The following is a 21,245-nucleotide window of genomic DNA, read 5'->3' as shown; positions in this document are numbered from 1 at the left end:
CTGAGTGGGTACAGCTAGGCAGTAGAAGTGATTCTGAGTACCAGGTGGACATGATTATGTTTTACCCATTCCTGCTCTAAAGAGTGGTTCTGAGATAGATTATACATAGTTTCTCCAGTAAATTAGGCTAATTTGGTCACTTTAACCCCATTTTCACTTTTTTTAAGAGTACACTATTCATGATGACTGTGGAAGAACTGGAGCTTGTTTGATTCACTCTGAAACCCAGTCTCAATGACTCTTAGTAGTTCCACTATTTTGGGATTATCCACATCATCGCTCCCTCCATTTAAGTGGATAATAGAGTTATTATACTATTTTCATAAGACGGAGACTGACTAGAATGTCTATGGAGGAAATACAATTTGCATAACAATGAGGCTACAGACACCAGTGTGCAGAGAGATGAGAATTGATGCTCTGTCCACAGATGTATCCAGACTTGAGTAGTGCATCACAGTCTGCCATATCACAAAGCTAGCTTGGATACTTGGAGCATCTTTTCATCAAAAAGTCAATTGCCATAATAGTAATTCTTTTTTATAGAAACCAGAGAATAGATGCCAAGGGTATGATTTTCTTGGAAAATTCTTTCAAAATGCATGTTTGGGTAGTCAAGGAAATCCAGAATAAGTTTATAGGAAGTACTAGTCCCACCATATTGGCCTAAAGCAATAATGATCATGTTTCCAAATGATAGTTATTCTAGGATATTGGAATCACACTATGTGGTAATAGGAAGGTTTCACAGACCAAGATCCCTTGAATACAAGCCCTGCTGGTTAGAGCAGAATATGTGGACATGAAAGAAACACCTACTTTGATCTTTATGTTATTGCCTCCACACAGTTGCTGATCTGTAGACTAGGGAGGGAGGTCTTAGGTTGGCTCTACTGTGGTGGAGAAAGAATATAGACACAGGCTTAGCCAGTATTTCTGGGATTTCTAGGATCAAAATTTCCAAGTAGAGGTAGCTATAGACACAGCCTGAAATTCTACATTTAGTTTCTCATAGGATCCTAAGCTGTCCCTATGTGGGCTGTGTGGGCAAGACAAAAAACACAGGAGATCATAGCTGTGATGAAGAAGCACAGGCAGAGACAGACAATATGATGGTCCTAAGGAGACAGAAGCTGGCAGTAACTGTCTCCCACGTTGTGATAGCCCCAGGAAGTACAGTAAGCTTTCAGTGAGACCTGATAAAGCCACACTCTAAAACAGAGAGCTACACTCTTAGGAATAAAAGAAAACTGAAAACATCTGCCCAACTCCATCCTCTGCAGCCTATCTCAGTCCTCCGTAGAGTATTGAGGTATCTTGACAGGCTGTTTGGTTTTCTGTACATCAGCCATCATAATGCTAGAGTAGAATTTGTGAGTTTGAGACTGAGCCTCTAGATGGAAAGGGACTCTGTCCACATAGAAAGATGTTGGACTGCATTGTTGAGATTGTGTGTCTTTTCCTGCCCATAGACCCATTTAACAGCTAGAATATGTACACAAATTTGGGAGAGACCTCTTCTATATGATATTCTAGCACTTACTCATTGAAAGGCAAACAATGCTATATTTCATAAGAGCAGGTTAAGTTTTCCCTCTAAAATGTCTAGATCTGTGTGAAATGAATAAAACCCAGGAAGGACAATCACAATAAAGAAATTGACAAACAGTCGCTCATGTTAAAAGGAGTGGTCCCTATATATTGTGAGTACCTCCATGAGGATTGTGATCCAAGGACTTGAATTATGATCAACAGGTACTTAATAACAGTATAACCAGTATTCTCAGTCCTTGTTACTTTATGGTTTGTCTGTCCAGTTTGCATATTATCTGAACAAGTAAAACCCTCAGAAGATTGGTCTCTGGGGACCAGAAAACCAGGAGCAACACAAAGTACATATAGTAGGAGTGTATTACTAAATTGCACATTGATAATCGACACCAGGAAGGTTTGGAAAACTAATACTGCCTAAAAGCTGGGGAGTCCAATGGTTAGGCATCTTATGCAATGCTTTATCTTCCCTTTTTTTTTTTTTGGTTTTTCAAGGATGAAAAGTTTCTCTCTCTCTCTTTTTTTTTTTGTTGGTTTGTTTTTTGTTTTTCGAGGAGAACACAAACTTTTCCAAGCCTATATCCTACTTCTTGGGTAAATTCATTATATTAAGCTTTGGCCAAAAGAAGAAAAATATAAGAAAGAGATTTTCACATGAAAAGAAAAATAAGCTTTGATTTTAAAAATCCTGACATACAGGCCAGGCTGTGGTGGTACACGCCTTTAATCCCAGCACTCGGGAGGCAGAGCCAGGTGAGTTCGAGGCCAGCCTGGTCTACAAAGTGAGATCCAGGAAAGGCGAAAAGCTACACAAAGAAACCCTGTCTCTCATTTAAAGAAATGCTCAACATCCTTAATCATCAGAGAAATGCAAATCAAAACGACTCTGAGATACCACCTTACACCTGTCAGAATGGCTACGATCAAAAACACCAATGACAACCAATGTTGGAGAGGATGTGGAGCAAAGGGAACACTCCTCCACTGTTGGTGGGAATGTAAACTTGTACAACCACTGTGGAAATCAGTATGGCGGTTTCTCAGAAAATTAGGAATCGAACTACCTCAAGACCCAGCCATCCCACTCTTGGGCATATACCCAAGGAATGCTGATTCATACCATAAAGATACATGCTCAGCTATGTTCATAGCAGCACTATTTGTAATAGCCAGAACCTGGAAACAACCTAGATGCCCATCAATGGAAGAATGGATGAAAAAAATGTGGTACATATACACAATGGAGTACTACTCAGCAGAGAAAAACAATGAAAGCATGATATTTGCAGGCAAATGGATGGAACTAGAAAAAATCATCCTGAGTGAGGTAACCCAAACCCAGAAAGACAGTTATGGTATGTACTCACTCATTGGTGGATTCTAGATATAAAATAAAGAACAATCAGACCACAACCCATAGAACCATAGAGGCTATATATATAGCATGGAGGTCCCTAGGACGACTGTGGCATATAATAAATTTCAGTTTTACTCAATTATTTAAAAAAAATAGCCAAATGAATGGAAACACATGAACTATGAACCAAAGGCTGAGGGGCCCCCAGCTGGATCAGGCCCTCTGAATAGGTGAGACAGTTGATTGGCTTGATCAGTTTGGGAGGCAACTAGGCAGTGGGACCAAGTCCTGTGCTCATTGCATGAGTTGGCTGTTTGAAACCTGGAATTTATGCAGGGACACTTGGCTTAGTCTGGGAGGAAGGGACTGGACCTCCCTGGACTGAGTCTACCAAGTTGATCATAGTCCTCGGGGGAGGACTTGTCCTGGAGGAGGTGGGAATGGAGGGTGGGCTGGGGGTAAGGGGAGGGCTGTGGGAGGGGGGAGAATAGGGGAACCCATGGCTGATATGTAGAACTGAATGGTATTGTAAAATAAAAAATATATATCACAAAAAAAAAGAAACCCTGTCTCAAAAAAACCAAAAAAAATAAAAAAATAAATCCTGACATACAGACTGAATTCCAGGACCCTATGTGATCCCTCATTTCCACAAGATGTTGCCATGCTCAGGAATTTAGATCAGGATTTGACCTTAACTTGAACCAGGGTCACACCTTCCCACATACCACCTGCACATACTTGAACCATGTTAAGAGGACAAGTTAACAAGCTCCAAACATTGCTAGCTTTGCCCAAGATGTATCATGATGTCCTTGGTAATCAGTAAGTCCGAATGGTTTCTTGATAACTGGCCCAAAGATGAGTAATTATTGCCCATATAGTAAACATCCCTTGAGTACCTTTTACTTTCTAGGAGTCATTTTGATTTATATGTAAATCACCTAGACCCCCAAACAGCCCTGCAAGATAAACATAAGTTTGTAAGTGGTGACCTGGAAGCAGAGAGGTTCAGTACGTTACCTGGAGTCACTCAGCTGGCAAATGGCCAAAGAGAACTGGGGGGAAAAATGGCACCTGATATGAGAGCCCATGCTCTGAAATCAGCCCCGTAAGAAACACACTCCCGCTTAATCTACTTTCCCTGGCCCATCTGCTAGTTAACTAACTTTCCATAGCTGACCTTCAGTAGAGAAATTCAGTCCTGATCCCAGGAGAGAGTTTTCCTTTGAATTGTTGTTACCCAATTTACCTATGGAGGAGAATGGTATAAAAAAAAAGAGACTTTCCCCATCTTCAAGGGTAAGCCTGTGTTCATTTTAAAGAGAAAAAAATCCATTATAAATGTATGTTTTCTCCCTTCAAATTGGCCATCCAGGCCCAGGAAATTTATTGTAGCTCATACCATGGTGGCACATAAAATTTCATTCTCATCAAACCACCAGGTTGTGGGAATAATTCACATGTCAGTAATGGGGCATGTGGGCAAAATAACTCTGTTAATGTCCCGTTTTCAAAATGGACTCAGGGGAGCTTGGCTAGGGAAAAGAATAATAAGAAAACACCACAGAGAATGTGGGTGGCCCAGCTGTGGAGTAATGTATAACCTGGACTTGTTCCCGTGCCCTGTGGGTAGGTCATACTCCATCAGGAAGGCCACATGGATGACGGATTAACACTGCAGAGGTGCCAGCGGGAGGAGTCCCAAGCTGCTCGCATCATCCGGAACACAACAGCCTTATTCAGCCAGTTTGTCAGGTACTTTGGCCCCTTCCCTTTCTTCCAAACCCACCTACCCATCTCCTTTTGATACTAGGAATGTTTGGGGAAAGATATTAATCGCCATTAAAATTTTGTTGCCAGAGAGAGATTAGGACAGAATTTAATCTGCCACACAGATAACCTAACAGCTTCACTCACCACTCAACGTGTCTAAGGCCACACTGGTTGCTTGGGTTAATGAATAAGTAATGATTAATTAGTGCAAAGAATAGCTAAGGTCTTTGCAAAATGAAAAACAAACTAAAAAAAAAAAGTCAGTGTTTTTTATCCTTCTGTGTTCACAGACTACGGAGGGGCAAAGGGATAGAAAGAAACCGACCCAAGCCCTTCAAACTATTTAGAAAGGGTTTCTGTATCCCTCAGAATTGTTCCATTTGCTGGGGAAGCTTTGATTTACCCAACGATGGATTGGCTGTAGCTGGGGAAAGTAGCTGAACTGCATAATTGGATGGTAAACTCTTCAGTCTCATCATGTTGCCAAAACAGAATTCAGGATTCTTTTAATCAATTAGTGTGAGGAACTGGTCTTTCTGGAATCAATACAGTGATCCAAGTCATTCTTCTCTTGTAGGAAAATCTCTTTAAAGCCAAGAGGGCTTTTATGGCTGGGGGTCATCACAACATGAGGAGCTGTATTAAAGGGTCACAGAACTAGGAAGGTTGAGAACCGCTGGCCTAGATGATGCCTACTTGTGTGTTCTAAAGTTCAAGAAATTGTTCCCCTGGAGTAGACCTCTTAACCTTGGCTAAGTGTTAGATTTATTGAGGCAGCATTTAACACTATAATTTCCAGACTATGTCTCAATCCAACTTCCTCAAAAGTCTAGAGGTGGGATATCCAAGAGCAAGAAATTAACAGGGCCCAGCCTGTAATCCCTGTATTAATGGCTATGGTGGGAGGATTTTGAATTCCAGGCTAGTCTGGGCTTTGTAAGAGCTGCTATCTCAACAGTAATGACAAAAGTACTTCATTGAAGCCTCTCTGATGATTCTAACATTCAGTAACAACTAAGAATCATTTCATCAAATTTTCTTCATCTATATGGTCAAAAGTAGCTTATTAATGTCAACGTACCTAAGATATGCCCTGAAAAAGGGAAGAATAAGGAATGGATGATATTTCATTTTATAAATAATAACTTTATATAAATGATCACTTTATATAAATCCATTTCGCATTCATTCCATTGGCTAGAATTTAATCAGAGAGAAAATTGCATGCAAACATATTGTTCATGTGGTCCTGACTAGCATCCAATCCATCACCCTTGAGGTGGATGGTTTTCTTATCTGTCCTCCAGGTCTCCCAAGGTTTGGTGTTAAACTTTCTTTAATGTCAACAGCTTTAACTTCACGTGCAAAACTTAACTCTGAGTGAATCAAAAATTGAAATATGAGAACTAAAACTATAAAACAGTGTTAAGACATAGGCATAAATTTTCACAACTTTGGATTAGAATATGGATTCTTAGATATGATATCAAGGCAAAAGCAACAAAGGAAAAAATAAATAAGTTGGACTTTGTTGAAATTTGTAAATAATTTCACTGCAAAGGATGCAATAAAATAAGCAGAGACAACTCACGTAAAGGAAGAAAATGCTCATAAGTCATGTATCTGATAATGGGTTTGTATCTAGGAGAAATAATAGGAACTTTCAGCAAAAGTTAAAACAACTGATTAAAATAGTTAAAGGCTCTGAATAGAAATGTCTTAAAAAGAATATATGCAAATGACCAATGAACACATTAAAAGATGTTGGGTAACTATCAGGAAAATGACAGCACAGATCACAGCAAAATATCTGTCGATACCCACTAAGATAAAACATGTTAAATAGGAAATGTAGGATGAAACTAGAATCTTCACTGCTGGTGGTAATGTAAAATGTAGGAGCCACTTTGGATGGCAGTCTAGAAGTGTCTTTGTAAGGTTAAATATAAGAGTTACTGCAGGACCCATCAATTCAACTCCTAGATATATGCATAAGAAAAATGAAAACATATGAACAAAAATATCCATAAGTACTCAAAGCAGTGCTATTTATAATAGCTCCAATACAGAAATAACCCAAATGTTCATCAGTTTGCAAACAGATACATAAAATGTGTCATATCAATAAAATAGAATAGGAACTACCAATGCATATCATCACATAGTACATTGCCTTTGCCTTTTGTTCACCTAGGTGAACAAAAGCATGTTAAGTGAAAAAAGCCACCCACTGTGTAGTCTCATTATAGGAACTGAATGGGCAAATCTATATACCCAGGAAGGAGATAAATGGTTAATGATAGCTAGAGGATGAATGGTTAGGGGTGGGGAAGAGAACTAATGAAAAAGTTCTGAAATGGTTTACGATTTGCATAACTGTGAAGATGCTAAACATCATTAAGCCACTGAATTCTATCCTTTAAATGTGTGCTTGTATGAGATGTGAATTAATTTTTCAATAAAACTGTTATTACATGGTTAATGAGGGTTATAAGCCTGACAATGAGAAAATTATTTTTAAACAGCTTATTGAGGCAGAGTGTGTGTGTGTGTGTGTGTGTGTGTGTGTGTATAATTTGCTCTCATCAGTATATAATTCAGTGAGTATTTCCATTTCCCTATAGTCTCTAATGCCCACTGAAGTTTGGTCCAGTTGCCACTCACAGACCTGTTTTGTCTCAATTTAAAACATTAAGTGGATTAAATAAGATATATTATCTTTTAAATCTGCCTTTTTCGCTCAGTATTGCATTTTTGAGGTTTATTCATATTGTCTTTTTAAATCTGATGAACAGTATCTGCATTCTTATATGTATTAAGTACACATGTGTGTACATAGACTTACCTATAGAGAAATGAATACACATTATATATTCATCAGTAGAACCATGAATTATTTCCATTTTTATCATTTTATAAGTAATGCTTCTAGAGATATTAATGTAGGAGTTTTTAGATGTGTAGAAGTGTGTGTGTGTGTGTGTGTGTGTGTGTGTGTGTAATATGTCATATGTATGCAGATAGACACTTCTGCATATTCTCCTGTGAAGCCCAGAAGTCAATGTCAAGTGTCTTCTTCTGTTGCCCCCCTCCTTACTTTTGGAGACAGAATCTCTCACTGAACATGGAACTTGCTAATTGGCTCGACTGACTTGTCTCTGCTCCCACCACCCAGTGTTTGCCAGCACTCACGATGACTGGTTTTTGCATAGGTCCTGGGAATCCAAATTCAAGTCCTCTTTTTTGTAGACCAAGCACTTTACTCACAGAGTCATCTCCCCAGTCCCCACTTTTAGCCATTTCTAGGTGTTCCTCTCAGTGGCTTTGCATGAATTTCTACTGTTGGGTAGCCATCCCCACTCACTGCCATAGCACACTGTATCCTTGTGCCAATTTAATAGTCATCCCCATTCTCCTTTCAATGTATGTATTTTACTTTTCTAAGTACTTCATATAAGTGAAATTACATAATCTTAGCCCTTCTTGCATGGTTTATTTCACATAGCAAAATGATTTTAATGTTTGATTCATTTATCAGAATTTCTATCCTTTTCAAAGATGATAAGCATTCTATTGAATGCATATACCATATTTTGTTTGGCCTTTCATCCATCAGGTGAAATTTGAATATATCCACTGTTTTTGTTGTTGTTGTTGTTGTTGCCTGCCTCTCTCTCTCTCTCTCTCTCTCTCTCTCTCTCTCTCTCTCTCTCTCTCTCTCTCTCTCTCTCTCTGCTGGTATTAAACTCAGAGCCTTGCACATACCGGGCAACAGCTCTACCATCTGAGCTATATCTTCAGACCTTTTTAATTACCCGGAGATAGCGTCTTTATGTATTGCCCAGGATGACCTTCATCTCCTGATCCTCCTAACTCAGCCTCCATAGTGCTTAAATTTCAGGTACACATTGAGATGTGGGACATGTTTAACTTGGAGGAAACTAAAAAGAACTGTTTCCCAAGGGGGCATATGTCATATATAGTCCCCTCATAAATGAATGGAGTTCCATTTTCCCTACATCCTTGCCTATATTTACTGTTATCTGATGTTTTGACTGTAGCCATTATGTAGGTGAGGTGGAATGGTGTGGATTTGCATTTCCAGAATGAATAATGGTATCAAAACATCTTTTCATGTATTTTGTGGCCATTCATACATCTTCTTTAATGCAGTGTAATCAAATGTGTTTGCCTCTTAAAAATTAAGTCATTTGTCTTCTAATTGAGATTTCTAAGTTCAGTGAACCTGCTAGTACAAGTCATTTACCAAATTTATGATTTATTATATCCTAATCTGGTTTTTTCTTCTCATTTTCTTTTTAATTTTTTAAATTTTTAATTTATTTTATGGATCCAAATGTTTTTCCTGCATGTATATCTGTGCACCACATACATGCCTGGTACCTGTGAATGCCAAAAGAAGACACTGTAACTCCTTGGAATGGAGTTACAGATAGTTGTGAGCTGTTATGTTAGTGCTGAGAATCAAACCTGGGTACTCTGGAAGAGCAGCCAGTGCCCTTAACCATTGAGCCATCTTTCTAGCCCTTCTCATTTTCTTTCTTTTTTTTTTTGTTTTTGTTTTTGTTTTTTGTTGGTTTTTTTTGTTTTTGTTTTTTCGAGACAGGGTTTCTCTGTGTAGCTTTGCGCCTTTCCTGGGACTCACTTGGTAGCCCAGGCTGGCCTCAAACTCACAGAGGTCCGCCTGGCTCTGCCTCCCGAGTGCTGGGATTAAAGGCGTGCGCCACCACCGCCCGGCTCTCGTTTTCTTAATAGTGACTGGGGAGGTGGCTCAGTGAATACGGTGCTTGCTGTATGAGCATGAGGACCTAAGTTCACATGCCCAGCAGCCACACAAAATCTGGATGTGGCAGTGAACATCTGTAACCCTAGCACTGTAGTGTGGGGAGAGAGTGCAGAGACTGAAGGGTCCTGAGGGCTCACTGGGCAGCCAGTCTAACCTAAACAGTGAACTTCAGGTTCTATAAAAAGGCTCTGCCTTAGAAAATGAGGTGAAAAGTGATTGAGGGAAAAAAAATGTCAGCCTCTTGACTCCACACATTTCTACTCAAGTGGACTCACACACACCCACTCACAAACACACACATGAACATACATATACACTACATAAGAAAGAAGAAAGAAAAAGAGAGAGAAAAAACCTGGCCCTAGTGATATGCCTGTAATCCCAACATTCAGGAGGCTGAACCAGGAAGACCAGGAGTTTAAGGCCAGCCTTGGCTACACAGTGAGGTGTAAAGAATGTCTGATTGCTCCATACAATTTGCTTGAAAGGCTACCTTTCCCCATTAAATGGCCTTGGCACCTTTGTTAAAAGTCACATGAGCCTAACCACAGGTGAACTTGTAATATCAGCACTGGGAAGGTAGAGATGCTCAGAGTCCCCAGGCAGACCCACCTAATTGGCAAGCCCCAGTGAGAGACACTATCTTAAATTCTTAAATGAAGTGGACCGTTCCTGAGGTATAATAGCCAAGGCTGGCCTCTGGCTGCTACATTCACTTGCACATGCAATCACGTATACACACACACACACCGCCCCCGAAAAACATGCATACACATACACAGAGAAGTCAAATGACCACAAACTCAAGAGTTTACTATTGATCTCTTAGTTGTTTCATTGACCCACATACCTATTAATATTTTAAAACACTGCCTGGGTTAATTCAAACTTGTTGAAATCATGTAGCATGGGTCCTTCAATTTTTGAAATACATCTAATGCCATTCTGCTTTCTTGTGTGAATGCTAGGGTGATTTTGTCAATTTCTATAAATAAATTTTATAGAACCCTGCTGGGATAGTTTTAGAAACTGCATTTAATCTGTAGATTAGGTTTGGAAGGCTTGCTGCTTTAGTAACATTTAGTAGTTGCACAAACATGGAAGAAATTGAGGTTGTCAGTCTATGTATAGTCTTGGAGTTCTTTGGTGCAACTCATTCCTATGTGTTTGTGTCTTTTTATTACTATTGTATGGGAAATTTGTATTTTAAATTTCAGTTCAGTTTATTTTTATAGATACATCATTATTAAAATATTAATAATGTATCCAGAAATGTCTTTGAAATTGTTTTTTTAATTCTAGGGGCTTTGCTTTACTGTAGAATTTAACAGTTTTCTCCATAAAAGATCAGGTATTGAATGAAGAGAGTATTTTTTTCCTTTCTAGTAGGAATGCTCTTTATTCCTCCCCACCCCTCCTGCTTGTACTGGTTAGAACATCCAGTACAGTGTGTAATGATGACACTGTGAGCAAATATTCTTGTTTTATTTCTAATATTAGGAGGAAAATGTCGAGGTGTTTTTCCCCATTAAGCTCAGTGTTTTCTGCAGGTTCTTTGAAAATGTCCTTTACCAAGCCAGCTGTTTCTGTAAATTCACTATGGTTTTTGTCTTGAATGAGTGTTAGATTTTTGTTGAATATTTTTTCTTTGCTTTGTGTTCTTGTCTTTTATTAATAAGATTTATTACTTGCAGTGACTGAGGATAAGGTATTGACATTTCTAACTGCTACAGGATTTTGTCTTCTGACTGGAAGCTCTATGTTTTTCTTCATATGTTCTGATCATTGTTGTCCAGTGTTTGTTTTTCTGATATGTACATTGTCTTGAGAAGTTGACTCTTTAGAAATTATAAATTATTTTCTCTTCTCTATAAATGCCTTTTCACTTGACTTTGTAGAGTCCCTCAGTATCACACATGCAAAGTATAGCACAGGTTAAACTTCTTCACTCCCACGCTGTCACCTCATTGGTGACTTTGACTCTCAGTCCTTTGGAGATTGCATCTATTGGATTTTTTTTCTTCAAATCAAGTCCGGCAATTGTTCTTTTTAATAGTGTGTTTAATGCAGTTATGTTTAATTAATTAGATGTTTATATTTATAATTGTCATTTTGCTGTTTTTGTTTCTCTCTTTTGTTCCATCTTTTACTAACTTCTTTGGGGTTAAATATATATTTCTAGAATACTGTTTAGTTTTGGGAAATTTTTTTATTTTTGTTTTTAGTGAGTTTCCTTTTCTTAATAATATCAATGTGTATTTAACTTGAAACAACCTCTTTCAAATTCACACTAACTTAAGTAAAGCAACCTTATTCCAATATTGTTCTACTCTCTCCCTCCTCCTTTACGGTAACATTGCCATGGTGATGTCTCCATCTGTTAGAAGCATAGTAGTACAGTTTTATAATGATTGTTTTACACTTTCCAATTTGATAGTCATATAATATATATATATATATACACACATATATATGGCCAGTTTTCAGAATCCTAAATTTTATTTAATTTTGTCAAGTTTTTGTATACAGTGGGTTTACTGAGCTCCCTTCTTCCACTCTTCTAGATTCTTTACCCTCAATGGCTCTTGTTTCTCCCATCAACATAGGATCTTTTAGAATAAAGAACAACTAATGACAAATCTGTGCAGAGGTGACAAATTTGCAACACTTGGGGACTGAAAAGTAATTTGGAAACAGACTCTTGTCTTACGTCTCCTCTGAGAAGGCAACAGTATGCAGGAGCCTTCTAAGAAGGCAAATCTAGATTATGGAATAGGAACAGAGCAAGAGAGAGCTGTAAAGAAAGGAAGTTAAAATTCCATTGTGTTTTTTCTTCACCCTCTGTACAGTTGCTAAGAACTGTGCAGGAGGACAAATGATCAAGGTGCTAGAGACTCTCACAAATATGCACAAAGCAAAGATTGTGACAGTAGCCCTTTAAGTTTGGGATTAAGAAGGAGCGAAAGCCAAGAGGAGTAGACACTGAAGCTAAGAGGGATGATGATGTTGAGAGCCTAGAAAGGGAGGTATGGGCAAAGGGAGAGAATCCAGGGGTAAAAGGATCCAAAAGTTGAAAACAGAGAGCAAAGATGACATTAATACTTAGATGACAGAAAGCAGGTGTGTGCACACATGCAAATACATAACCATCTACAGATGCATCAGAAGACACTTGGAGAGAGGAAGAACATGAGGGAGAGAGAGAAGACAAGATGGTGTAGATGGAGAGACCTCCCCAACTCCTCCAGCCTTGTGTTTAATGTATTCTAAGAAGGTATCACAGATTGAAAGAACAGTATTGTGTGTTAATACCTTTGTTATTGTTTTTTCAAGTGTGTTTATTTAAAGAGAAAGTGTAACAGACAGGGGTAAATGGAAGGGAACCATCTGCTGCAGATAGAAACTGACATCCTAATAATCCCAGTCGACATTCCTTCTTTAGATTACACAGAAATCATCATTAGACACTCAGTGAAGACCTGTTTGGTGCTGAGTGCTGAGCATAGCAATACAACAGGATAAATTGTAAGTTGCCAAAAGGAATCATGTTCCCTTGTTTATGACACAGCTTTAAATGGATATAAATATTGTCTCCCACTGCTGTGTTGCTGGGTACACTTCATCTTGTCATCTTATGGTTGTTGGGGCAATGGCTACCCCAGCAAGTAGGTCACTGTCCCCAGTATGGGGCTGGAAGGAATAAGGACCCAATAGACCTTAGTCGGTGCCCTGCTGGTGCTTGATGCTTGAGCACTGTCATCTTATGTTTTTTAGTGGAAACAATCGCACAGCTGCCCCTGTCACCTTGCCAATAGAAGAGGTCCTGCAGACCCTACAGGACTTGATTGCCTACTTCCAGCTGCCAGAGGAGGAGATGCAACATGAAGACAAGCAGAATAAACTCCGTTCTCTCAAAAACAGACAGAATCTTTTCAAGGAAGAGGTAAGTCAAGAGAGATTGATCGATCGATTGATTGATTGATTGACTTTGCATTCAGATGAAATATGCCTATGGCTGCAGCTTAGCTCTGTCTGTAGGCATACACATATTTGTGAGCAGACTCAAGAATAAGAAGCTTCCCGGAAGCTGGGGAAAAAAGAGGATTTACTGGGGATTGATATTCCCTGAAACCACCAGTGGTATATTAGTGATGGCTGGCCCATTCAGACTGTTTAGGAGTTGATGCTTCATTTCGTATTTGTGTCCAGAATCCACAAACAATAAATCAGCTTGTTATAGCATGTCATTGGTTGTGACCCAAAATTTTTCGGATATGTCAGAATTACCTAGGAAACCAGTTTGAAAAAAAATGCAAATGCTTTTATATTCCATCACAACAGAAGTATCCGGGAAGCACGTTTGAAGGATACAGATGATGATGTATCTGTTATTAGACAGTAGACATCTGAGTCACTAGGGTAGGGACTGATTGTGAAGGAAACATTAAATAGCAATGTGGTGTCTTGAGACTCAACCTATTCTGGCCCCATTCCTGCCTTCAGGTGACCTTAGATAAGTCATGGTCTTCTCTGAACTAGGGTGTGATGATCTGGGGCTACTAGACTGTGTGGCGGACCTCCCCAGCACTCCGTGTCTGCAGATTCATCCCAAGTTATTGATGTGGGATGTACAACAATTGCTGTCCAGTCTTCAGATCTTAGCAGAGTAGGAACTGGAAGTCCTCTGAGTGTGCTTTTAGACTATTGAAAGGACATTCACCATCCCCCCTGCCTACACATTAGTAATAACTAGGCACAGATGTTCTTGTGGGGTGCCATCATCTTGTAAGAATGCTGGAAAGGTAGTTGAAAATGCTCTTTAGGTTTGTTGTCTCTAAATCCCACCTAGGGGTAAGGAAAGTGAAAATGGCTTTCTTGTGCAAATGAGTGAATTTCTCCTTTATTAAAAATACATCTTTTTGTTCATACAATATATTCATAGTTACCCCTCCCCAAATTGCTCCCAGATCCTCCCCACACACCCCACCCAAACCCACACCCTTTCTTTGTCAATCTCATTAGAAAACAAAAAAGCCACTAAAAAAGAAAAAAAGAAAAACAGAATAGGACAAAATAAAGAGAAACACACACACACACACCCTTAAAAAAGAAGTACAAGAAACACACACAGCTGCAGAGACACACAAACTCACAGGCATCAAAATCCCATAAAAACACCAAGTCGGAAACCATAATATGAATGAGATTTCTTGAATTCGAGGCTTAGGAGGGAAGTCGGTACTACCCCCAGAGCAGTTTCTGCCTGGGACGGAATCACTTCCATCAAACTGAAGGGAAGTTTGTGTGGGTTTCATTCACAAGGTCTTCCTTGCTGTGTCCTTGGACTGAGTTAAGCACAGCACATGGGGACAAACCTGTCACAAGAGACTGCTGACTCACTACACAAATGGATGTTATTTAGGTCTACGAGGCACTAAAAAAAAAGTGTATTTTGTTTTTAAGAAGACAAAACTCTGCTGGCACCGTGAAAATCTGTTGCCATATAAGTACCATCAGTTTTAGGAGGTGATAGACAGGAAAAAAATGAACTAAGGGATCCACAGTGCCTTTTTTGTCTTTTTTTTTGTTTTTGTTTTTTGTCAAGAATGCTGATCTCTTCCTCAACTCTCCTCAGGGAATGTTGGCCCTGGTGTTGAATTGCATTGATCGCTTAAATATCTACAATAGCGTAGCACACTTTGCAGGGATCGTAAGGGAAGAGAGTGGCATGGCCTGGAAAGAAATCCTGAACCTGCTGTACAAATTGCTAGGTAAGTACACATGCAGTGCCTCTCCCCCCCCACCCCCCCGGGGGATATGTGCAAAATTGTATGGGTTATCGACTTGAAACTTAGAAGTCCTTGGAGGCCATATGTTAAATGTTCTATTCTAACCTGATGATTCATTGTTAACTGGTAGCTTATTGTACTGTCCAAATGAGAGCTAGAAATTGTCAGCTGTGGTAGTCAAGTATGTATGCCAAGGTATGTAGCCAGTCTACATAGCAAAAGTGCCTGTGAGAGAGGAAGTGAGTGATAGATTTTAATTCCCCTAAATGTAGGAATGTGGATGTCTCAAAGGCCCAGACTGGGTAAGATGGCCTTTCGGGGCCTTTTCAGAGCGAACCTTATGAATCACTCAAGAGCTTTCCCAGTTCTTACCCCCTCATTATGCCCTTTAACCTACATGATCAATATTTTCTCCCTCGGTTTCAGCTGCTCTCATTCGTGGAAACAGAAACAATTGTGCTCAATTCTCCAATAACCTTGACTGGTTAATTAGTAAATTGGACAGACTAGAATCTTCCTCAGGTAAGAATTAAAAACAACAACAAGAAAAATTTAACTGCGGAAGAATAATTTTTGTCCCTTTTGTAGAAGTGAAAACAGAATTGACTCATTTTCATCTGGTGATCAATAGTCCTCAATTCAACAACAACAAGAGAAGGAATGCTCAATGCTTCCTGACAAGGCCATGCCTTTATTTAAGGGACTCTGACTTGGATTTCTTTAATCCTTCTCTTTTACCTAACATTTCATTCTGTGCCTTTGCCTTTACTCCATGGTGCTTCCCACACCCCCACCCTCCTGCTCCACTGTTCTCTGGATACTTAGAATGAATCCCCCTTTCCATGTCAGCTTAGCAGAATTAAAGGATGACCTTTAATTTAAGAATAAATAATCCTCATCCACCCACCCCCAATGGTCTTTCATATCACATCTACGGCCCTTTCTGATGACTCTCAGAGAAATGAACATTATGGTCATCATCAGTAAGTAACCACCCACAAGGCTGAGCAGGTCACTTCTGAGATGAGCGCACACGGCGGATGTGTGCTCCCTATGCGAAGCTGCAGTGTTTTGATGCTTTTCTTACAGTCTAGAGGTGGCAGGTGCTTGAGGAAACCAGCCAAGGAATGGTCCCCCAAGGACCTCTGTCCTGCTCACATCATTTTAAGCTTCTCTTCTCTCTGGTACATTCTTTTGTTAGTGAAATTATATTCCTGGGCACATTAAGTACACCTTGATTGTGTAAAACCAAATTAAGGAATTTTTAAAAATAAAACCAGTGAAGCTCTTGGCCAGCTACTTCTCTTGGATGCTCATCATGATGTTAACCTTGTATGTGCCATGATACAGTAATATTAGTTTACCTTAGGTCTCAAACTGCACATAGAAACCCATCCACTGTGCCAATGAAGTCAAATAGTCTGTTTCTCAAGCTCATACTTTATTAGCTACATTAGGACATCAAAAATAACCTCTTAGTTCTGTTCTTAGAAAAACACTTACTCTGAGGATAAAGTCAGAATAGTTTTAAGTTGTGTGCATGATCTTTATAATCTGTATGTAAATTGGGCAACCGCTTACATAGCTGTATTTAAATGAAGTACTGTCTGGTTCGGTCAATTTAAGGATCCCACTTTTCAGCTGCTTTCCTCTATTTGACAAAGAGCATGTTACAGTCTAGGAAAAGGAGGATTAAGTTAGTGTTGAATTAAATTCACCTCTAAATTATAGGCTACATGTCTTTGGGCCTCCTGGAATCTACCAAAAATGACTATCCCTCTCTTTTGGCTGGGAAGGTTTAGTAGAATCAACAAACTATGGTACTCTGGCCCCTTAGGATGCTCCTTTTACTCTTGGGTTTCTGAGTTTGGCCTGTTCTGCAGCTTGATGAATGGCCAAATGATTGTCATGACATCCATGCAGGTATCTTGGAAGTCTTGCACTGCATCTTGATTGAAAGCCCAGAAGCCTTAAACCTGATAGCAGAGGGCCACATCAAGTCCATCATCTCCCTGCTGGATAAGCATGGGCGGAATCACAAGGTGGGTAAGGAAGGGGGCCACTCCTGATGGTTTATTTTTCCTGCCTTTTCTTTCCCTTACACTAATATCCATTCTGTGTTGTTGAAAGCATGATGTGCAAAACCTTGCTGGTTTTGACAAAAGCTTTGGGAAACTGGGATTCTGAAAAATCTACAGACTCATTCCAAGACAGCCAGCCTCACTGAATCTTAACACACATCTCACTGTGGGGCCAGTTGAATAAGACTGGCTCTCACTCAAGGATCTATAAGCTTAGCAATAATTTTATTGGATGTGTGGGGTATAGCTGAGCTATACTGAGAAGGTGAAGTTTAGTTCCCAGCTCGCTCCTACCATCATTTTGTGGGAAGGGAACTATATTTTGCGATGTGCTTCAGTCCAGGAAAAGGAGCCCCTGCAGCACTGACCACATGATATGCAACAGCCTGAGGAAGCAGAAAAGCTATGGTCCTTAACATCTGTGAAATTGCTTGGCAAAGAAGAAAAATATGTGGGGTTTGTAATTGCTTTCTCAGACATGGTAAATCAAAAGCAAGCATGAGGCTTGAGACTGCATCTAGCTTCTGTACATTCCAACATATTCCTCCCTGTCCACAAAATGTAGTAAGAATTACTAATAAGCATAGAAGAAATGTATGTCTTGAGCCACAATCTAGCGCTGCAGACAGAGAAGCCACAAAAAGGAGGATTTCCCTGGTTTTCTTACATTGGGACCTTGCTACAGTGATTCCACATAAAGCACTTTAAAGGTAGCCCAGTTTCTTTACAACTTCCTACATAAAAAAAACATTGACTAGATGACATTTGATGACAACGTGACAATTATTCTACCCATTGCACAGCTGAGAAAAGTGAGGCCTGGTGAGTCAAAGTGGTGAGAGGACTATGCAAAGTATCACCTGTGTCTTAAGGGTAGTTTAGCCAAGAACTTGCTGAGTGTAGGCCAGAGTACTCTTATACTTCCCTTTTGCTTCGGAAATGCCAATGAAGTCTTCTTCTATCCAGCCTTCTGTGCTCTCTGTGGCCTCAGCATTTCAAAGTCTCTCTCCTTCACTGAGTTTTCCAAAAAGACAGTGACTTACAATATGTAGAAGTCTGGAGTCTCAGGGAACCCAAGCAGTCACCTGTTGGTGATGATGTGATGACAGCAGTGAGAAATACCATTTCTTTTGCACTCAGGGAATGCCAGGTGCCACTTTAGATGTTCACATGCATCCTCTTTATTCTTCACCATGCCCTCTGAAGTGGTGGTGTTATTATTTCCACTTGGCAGAGGCGGAAAGTTAAGAGAATGAGTCTTTGGTATTAAGCAGTTTTCCGGGGGCCTCTCAGCTAACTGGTGACATGTTAGAAGCAAACATTTACAGTGCTTGCCAATATCTCAAGCTGAAGGTGGTGAACATTGTCCTTATGGCTCAAATATCCTGGGAGGATATTAATTTTGTTTTTAGCATTTCCTAAATCTAAAACTCCTCAAAGTGGAACTCCTACAATTCAAGGCCATAATATGTAACACTGAAGCTTGAGGGCCCCATTATTCATGAAAGTGGCCTTTAAAGAGTTTTGTGTAGATAGTGGAGGATGAGAATCCATTCTTGTCCCATAGCACCTCCAGTCATTTGCTTAGAATCAAGACTGTATATAAGTGTAGCAATAGTTTCACATCCACTTCCTCTCTATCCTATTTAAGTTGTTAGCTGGTCACTATATAGAAAGCATTACTTCTCATCTGAAGCTTTACTTCATTTGCTATCACCAGTTATAGGAAAGAACACAATCTTATGATTGTAGGATCCACTCCATTCTTTTTTTAATGCACTCCCACCTTTGACCTCCCAGTGACTTTATTCTTGGGTATCCATCCATGCCTCCTTCCTTCCAACTTTTCCAGGAACTATCAATATTCTTCTCTTGTCAAGTAAAAAGCAACACTGAAACTTTTGTCCACCCTTTTGTTTTTTGTTTTTCAAGACAGGGTTTCTCTGTGAAGCTTTGCTCCTTTCCTAGAACTCACTCTGTAGCCCAGGCTGGCCTCGAACTCACAGAGATCTGCCTGCCTCTGCCTCCCGAGTGCTGGGATTAAAGGCGTGCGCCACCACCACCCGGTACCTTTGTCCACTCTTGAAAACTTAATTTAAATTCTGCTCCTTCCATGTAACTTCAAAATCCCAGTTGTAATTGATATCCTCACCTCTTCTCTTAGCACAACTTTTATATGTTATAACAACTGTTCTACCTTGCATTTCACTATGGTTATTTTCACAGAATATTTCTCTTACCTCATGATAGAGACTATCATTGTGATCAGTACAGGGTCAAGCTCATATACTTAGTGATGGAGGTATCCATACATGCTTGTCAAAAGTTTAATAAAATTAGTAAGCGAACTGAACCTAAATCCACTCCTGTCTCACCCTAAGTTGATGGAGGCTGCACACCTGAACATGACATTCTTACAGAACAAAAGGAAAAATCAATGAAAAGAAATGTTGTCACTAGCACTAATTTGTTTGGCAAAAAGAATAGTTGATAAAAAAAATAGAGCATTTATCCTGTATTTTCCCATAGAGCTAGCTTTTATTAATAAAATAATAATGATTATGGACTCATGTACTTGCTTCCCTAATGATTTGCCCCAAATCTACTCAAACTTGTCACAGATAAACATTTTTATTATGTTTTTTTCACAATAATTTTGAGTCACTTGTAAGAAAAGTATATAGTAAAATAGTAATCTCATTGGTCTCTGGAAAGAATGAATCAGAATTAAAAGTTTATCCTGCATTTGTGGAGGATAGAATGTAAGTAAACAAATCATTAACTCCTACACCATTGCTCCAAAGCTCCTAAAATCAGTTGTTTCATGGCAGCCACAGCAGCAGAGAATGAAGCCAGCCACTCAGTTCTCATCCACAGGAAGAACAAATCTGATTTGTCCTCCACCCACAGAGGGCTGGAAACACTCTTTTTTCAAATGTATAACTTGATATGAAAAAAAAAATCACAAACTAGGTATATTTTACATTTTAAAATACATGTGCTTTTACACATAAAGACTAATGACAATAAAACATCCAAATAATGTTTGTGTTAATATATACTTTTGATATATACACATTTCTTTAAAGTAAGATCCCCATCTAAGTGTGTGTTTCTCACAGACTGAAGGAGACACAAAGATCAATGTATGCCTGTTGGAAGAAATGTGGTATCAGTGATGAAAATTACAGTAGCTCTATAAATGGGCCATTGATTAAGGAAGCCTAACTCCTAAAACAAGCCTACATTCAGTAGCTTGGCATACAGGGCTTTTGCTTGCATCACTGTCCAGAGCCCAGCAGTTGCAGAGCTCCACTCTGTGTCTGTTCAGAGACGCAGGCTCTCTCAGGGCATATCTAGCTGCCATGGGCTTACAAATCTGGACATAGCTGGAAGTTCTTATAATGTGAAGACTTTGATTTAGAATGAGAGGGAGGGCCTGTGGCTTGGTGAAGCAGTCCGTGCACCTCTGTTTCTACCAAGCTCCCTGTCCTGTCAGAGCTGCTAGCCCATGAATCTGAGAATGGGGGCCCTCATGCTGTAAACCCTGCATAGGATCTGTATGCAGAGGGAAGGAGAAGAGAGAACACTTGGGAGAGCTTGGGAGATGTCATTGCATCCACCCAGTTTCTCTTGAGTAGAACTCAGTTACATGACCCCACATACCCTGCAAGATAGACCTCCTTGTGAGCTCAGGAGGAGAAGGGTGTAGGGTCTGGGGAATACTCAGCAGAATCTACCTCACTAGGCAGGTTTCCCAGGGCTGCTGAGAAATTAGCAAGCACAGATGGTCTCTAGGCAAGATGCCTGTGAGCTCTTGTGGTACAGTCCATCTACACTCACTTCTCATTGAAAAGATCCCATTTAAATACCTTTGGAAGGAA

At 39.7% G+C, this 21,245-nt stretch overlaps 1 protein-coding gene across 1 annotated transcript in view; it reads left to right on the top strand.

Annotated features, from left to right (window-relative positions):
• Positions 1 to 21,245, top strand: part of Ryr3 (ryanodine receptor 3) — a 535,270-nt gene that overhangs the window by 254,454 nt on the left and 259,571 nt on the right. The window contains exons 12-16 of the mRNA XM_076570297.1: positions 4,545 to 4,666; positions 13,266 to 13,434; positions 15,127 to 15,262; positions 15,707 to 15,802; positions 17,204 to 17,322. Of these exons, the coding sequence (XP_076426412.1) occupies positions 4,545 to 4,666; positions 13,266 to 13,434; positions 15,127 to 15,262; positions 15,707 to 15,802; positions 17,204 to 17,322 (642 nt within the window). The remainder of the gene's footprint in view (positions 1 to 4,544; positions 4,667 to 13,265; positions 13,435 to 15,126; positions 15,263 to 15,706; positions 15,803 to 17,203; positions 17,323 to 21,245) is intronic.

The sequence above is a fragment of the Peromyscus maniculatus genome, chromosome 4, assembly GCF_049852395.1.
Source record: "Peromyscus maniculatus bairdii isolate BWxNUB_F1_BW_parent chromosome 4, HU_Pman_BW_mat_3.1, whole genome shotgun sequence".
NCBI lineage: Eukaryota > Metazoa > Chordata > Mammalia > Rodentia > Cricetidae > Peromyscus > Peromyscus maniculatus.
This window is presented reverse-complemented; position numbering and strand designations above follow the sequence as displayed.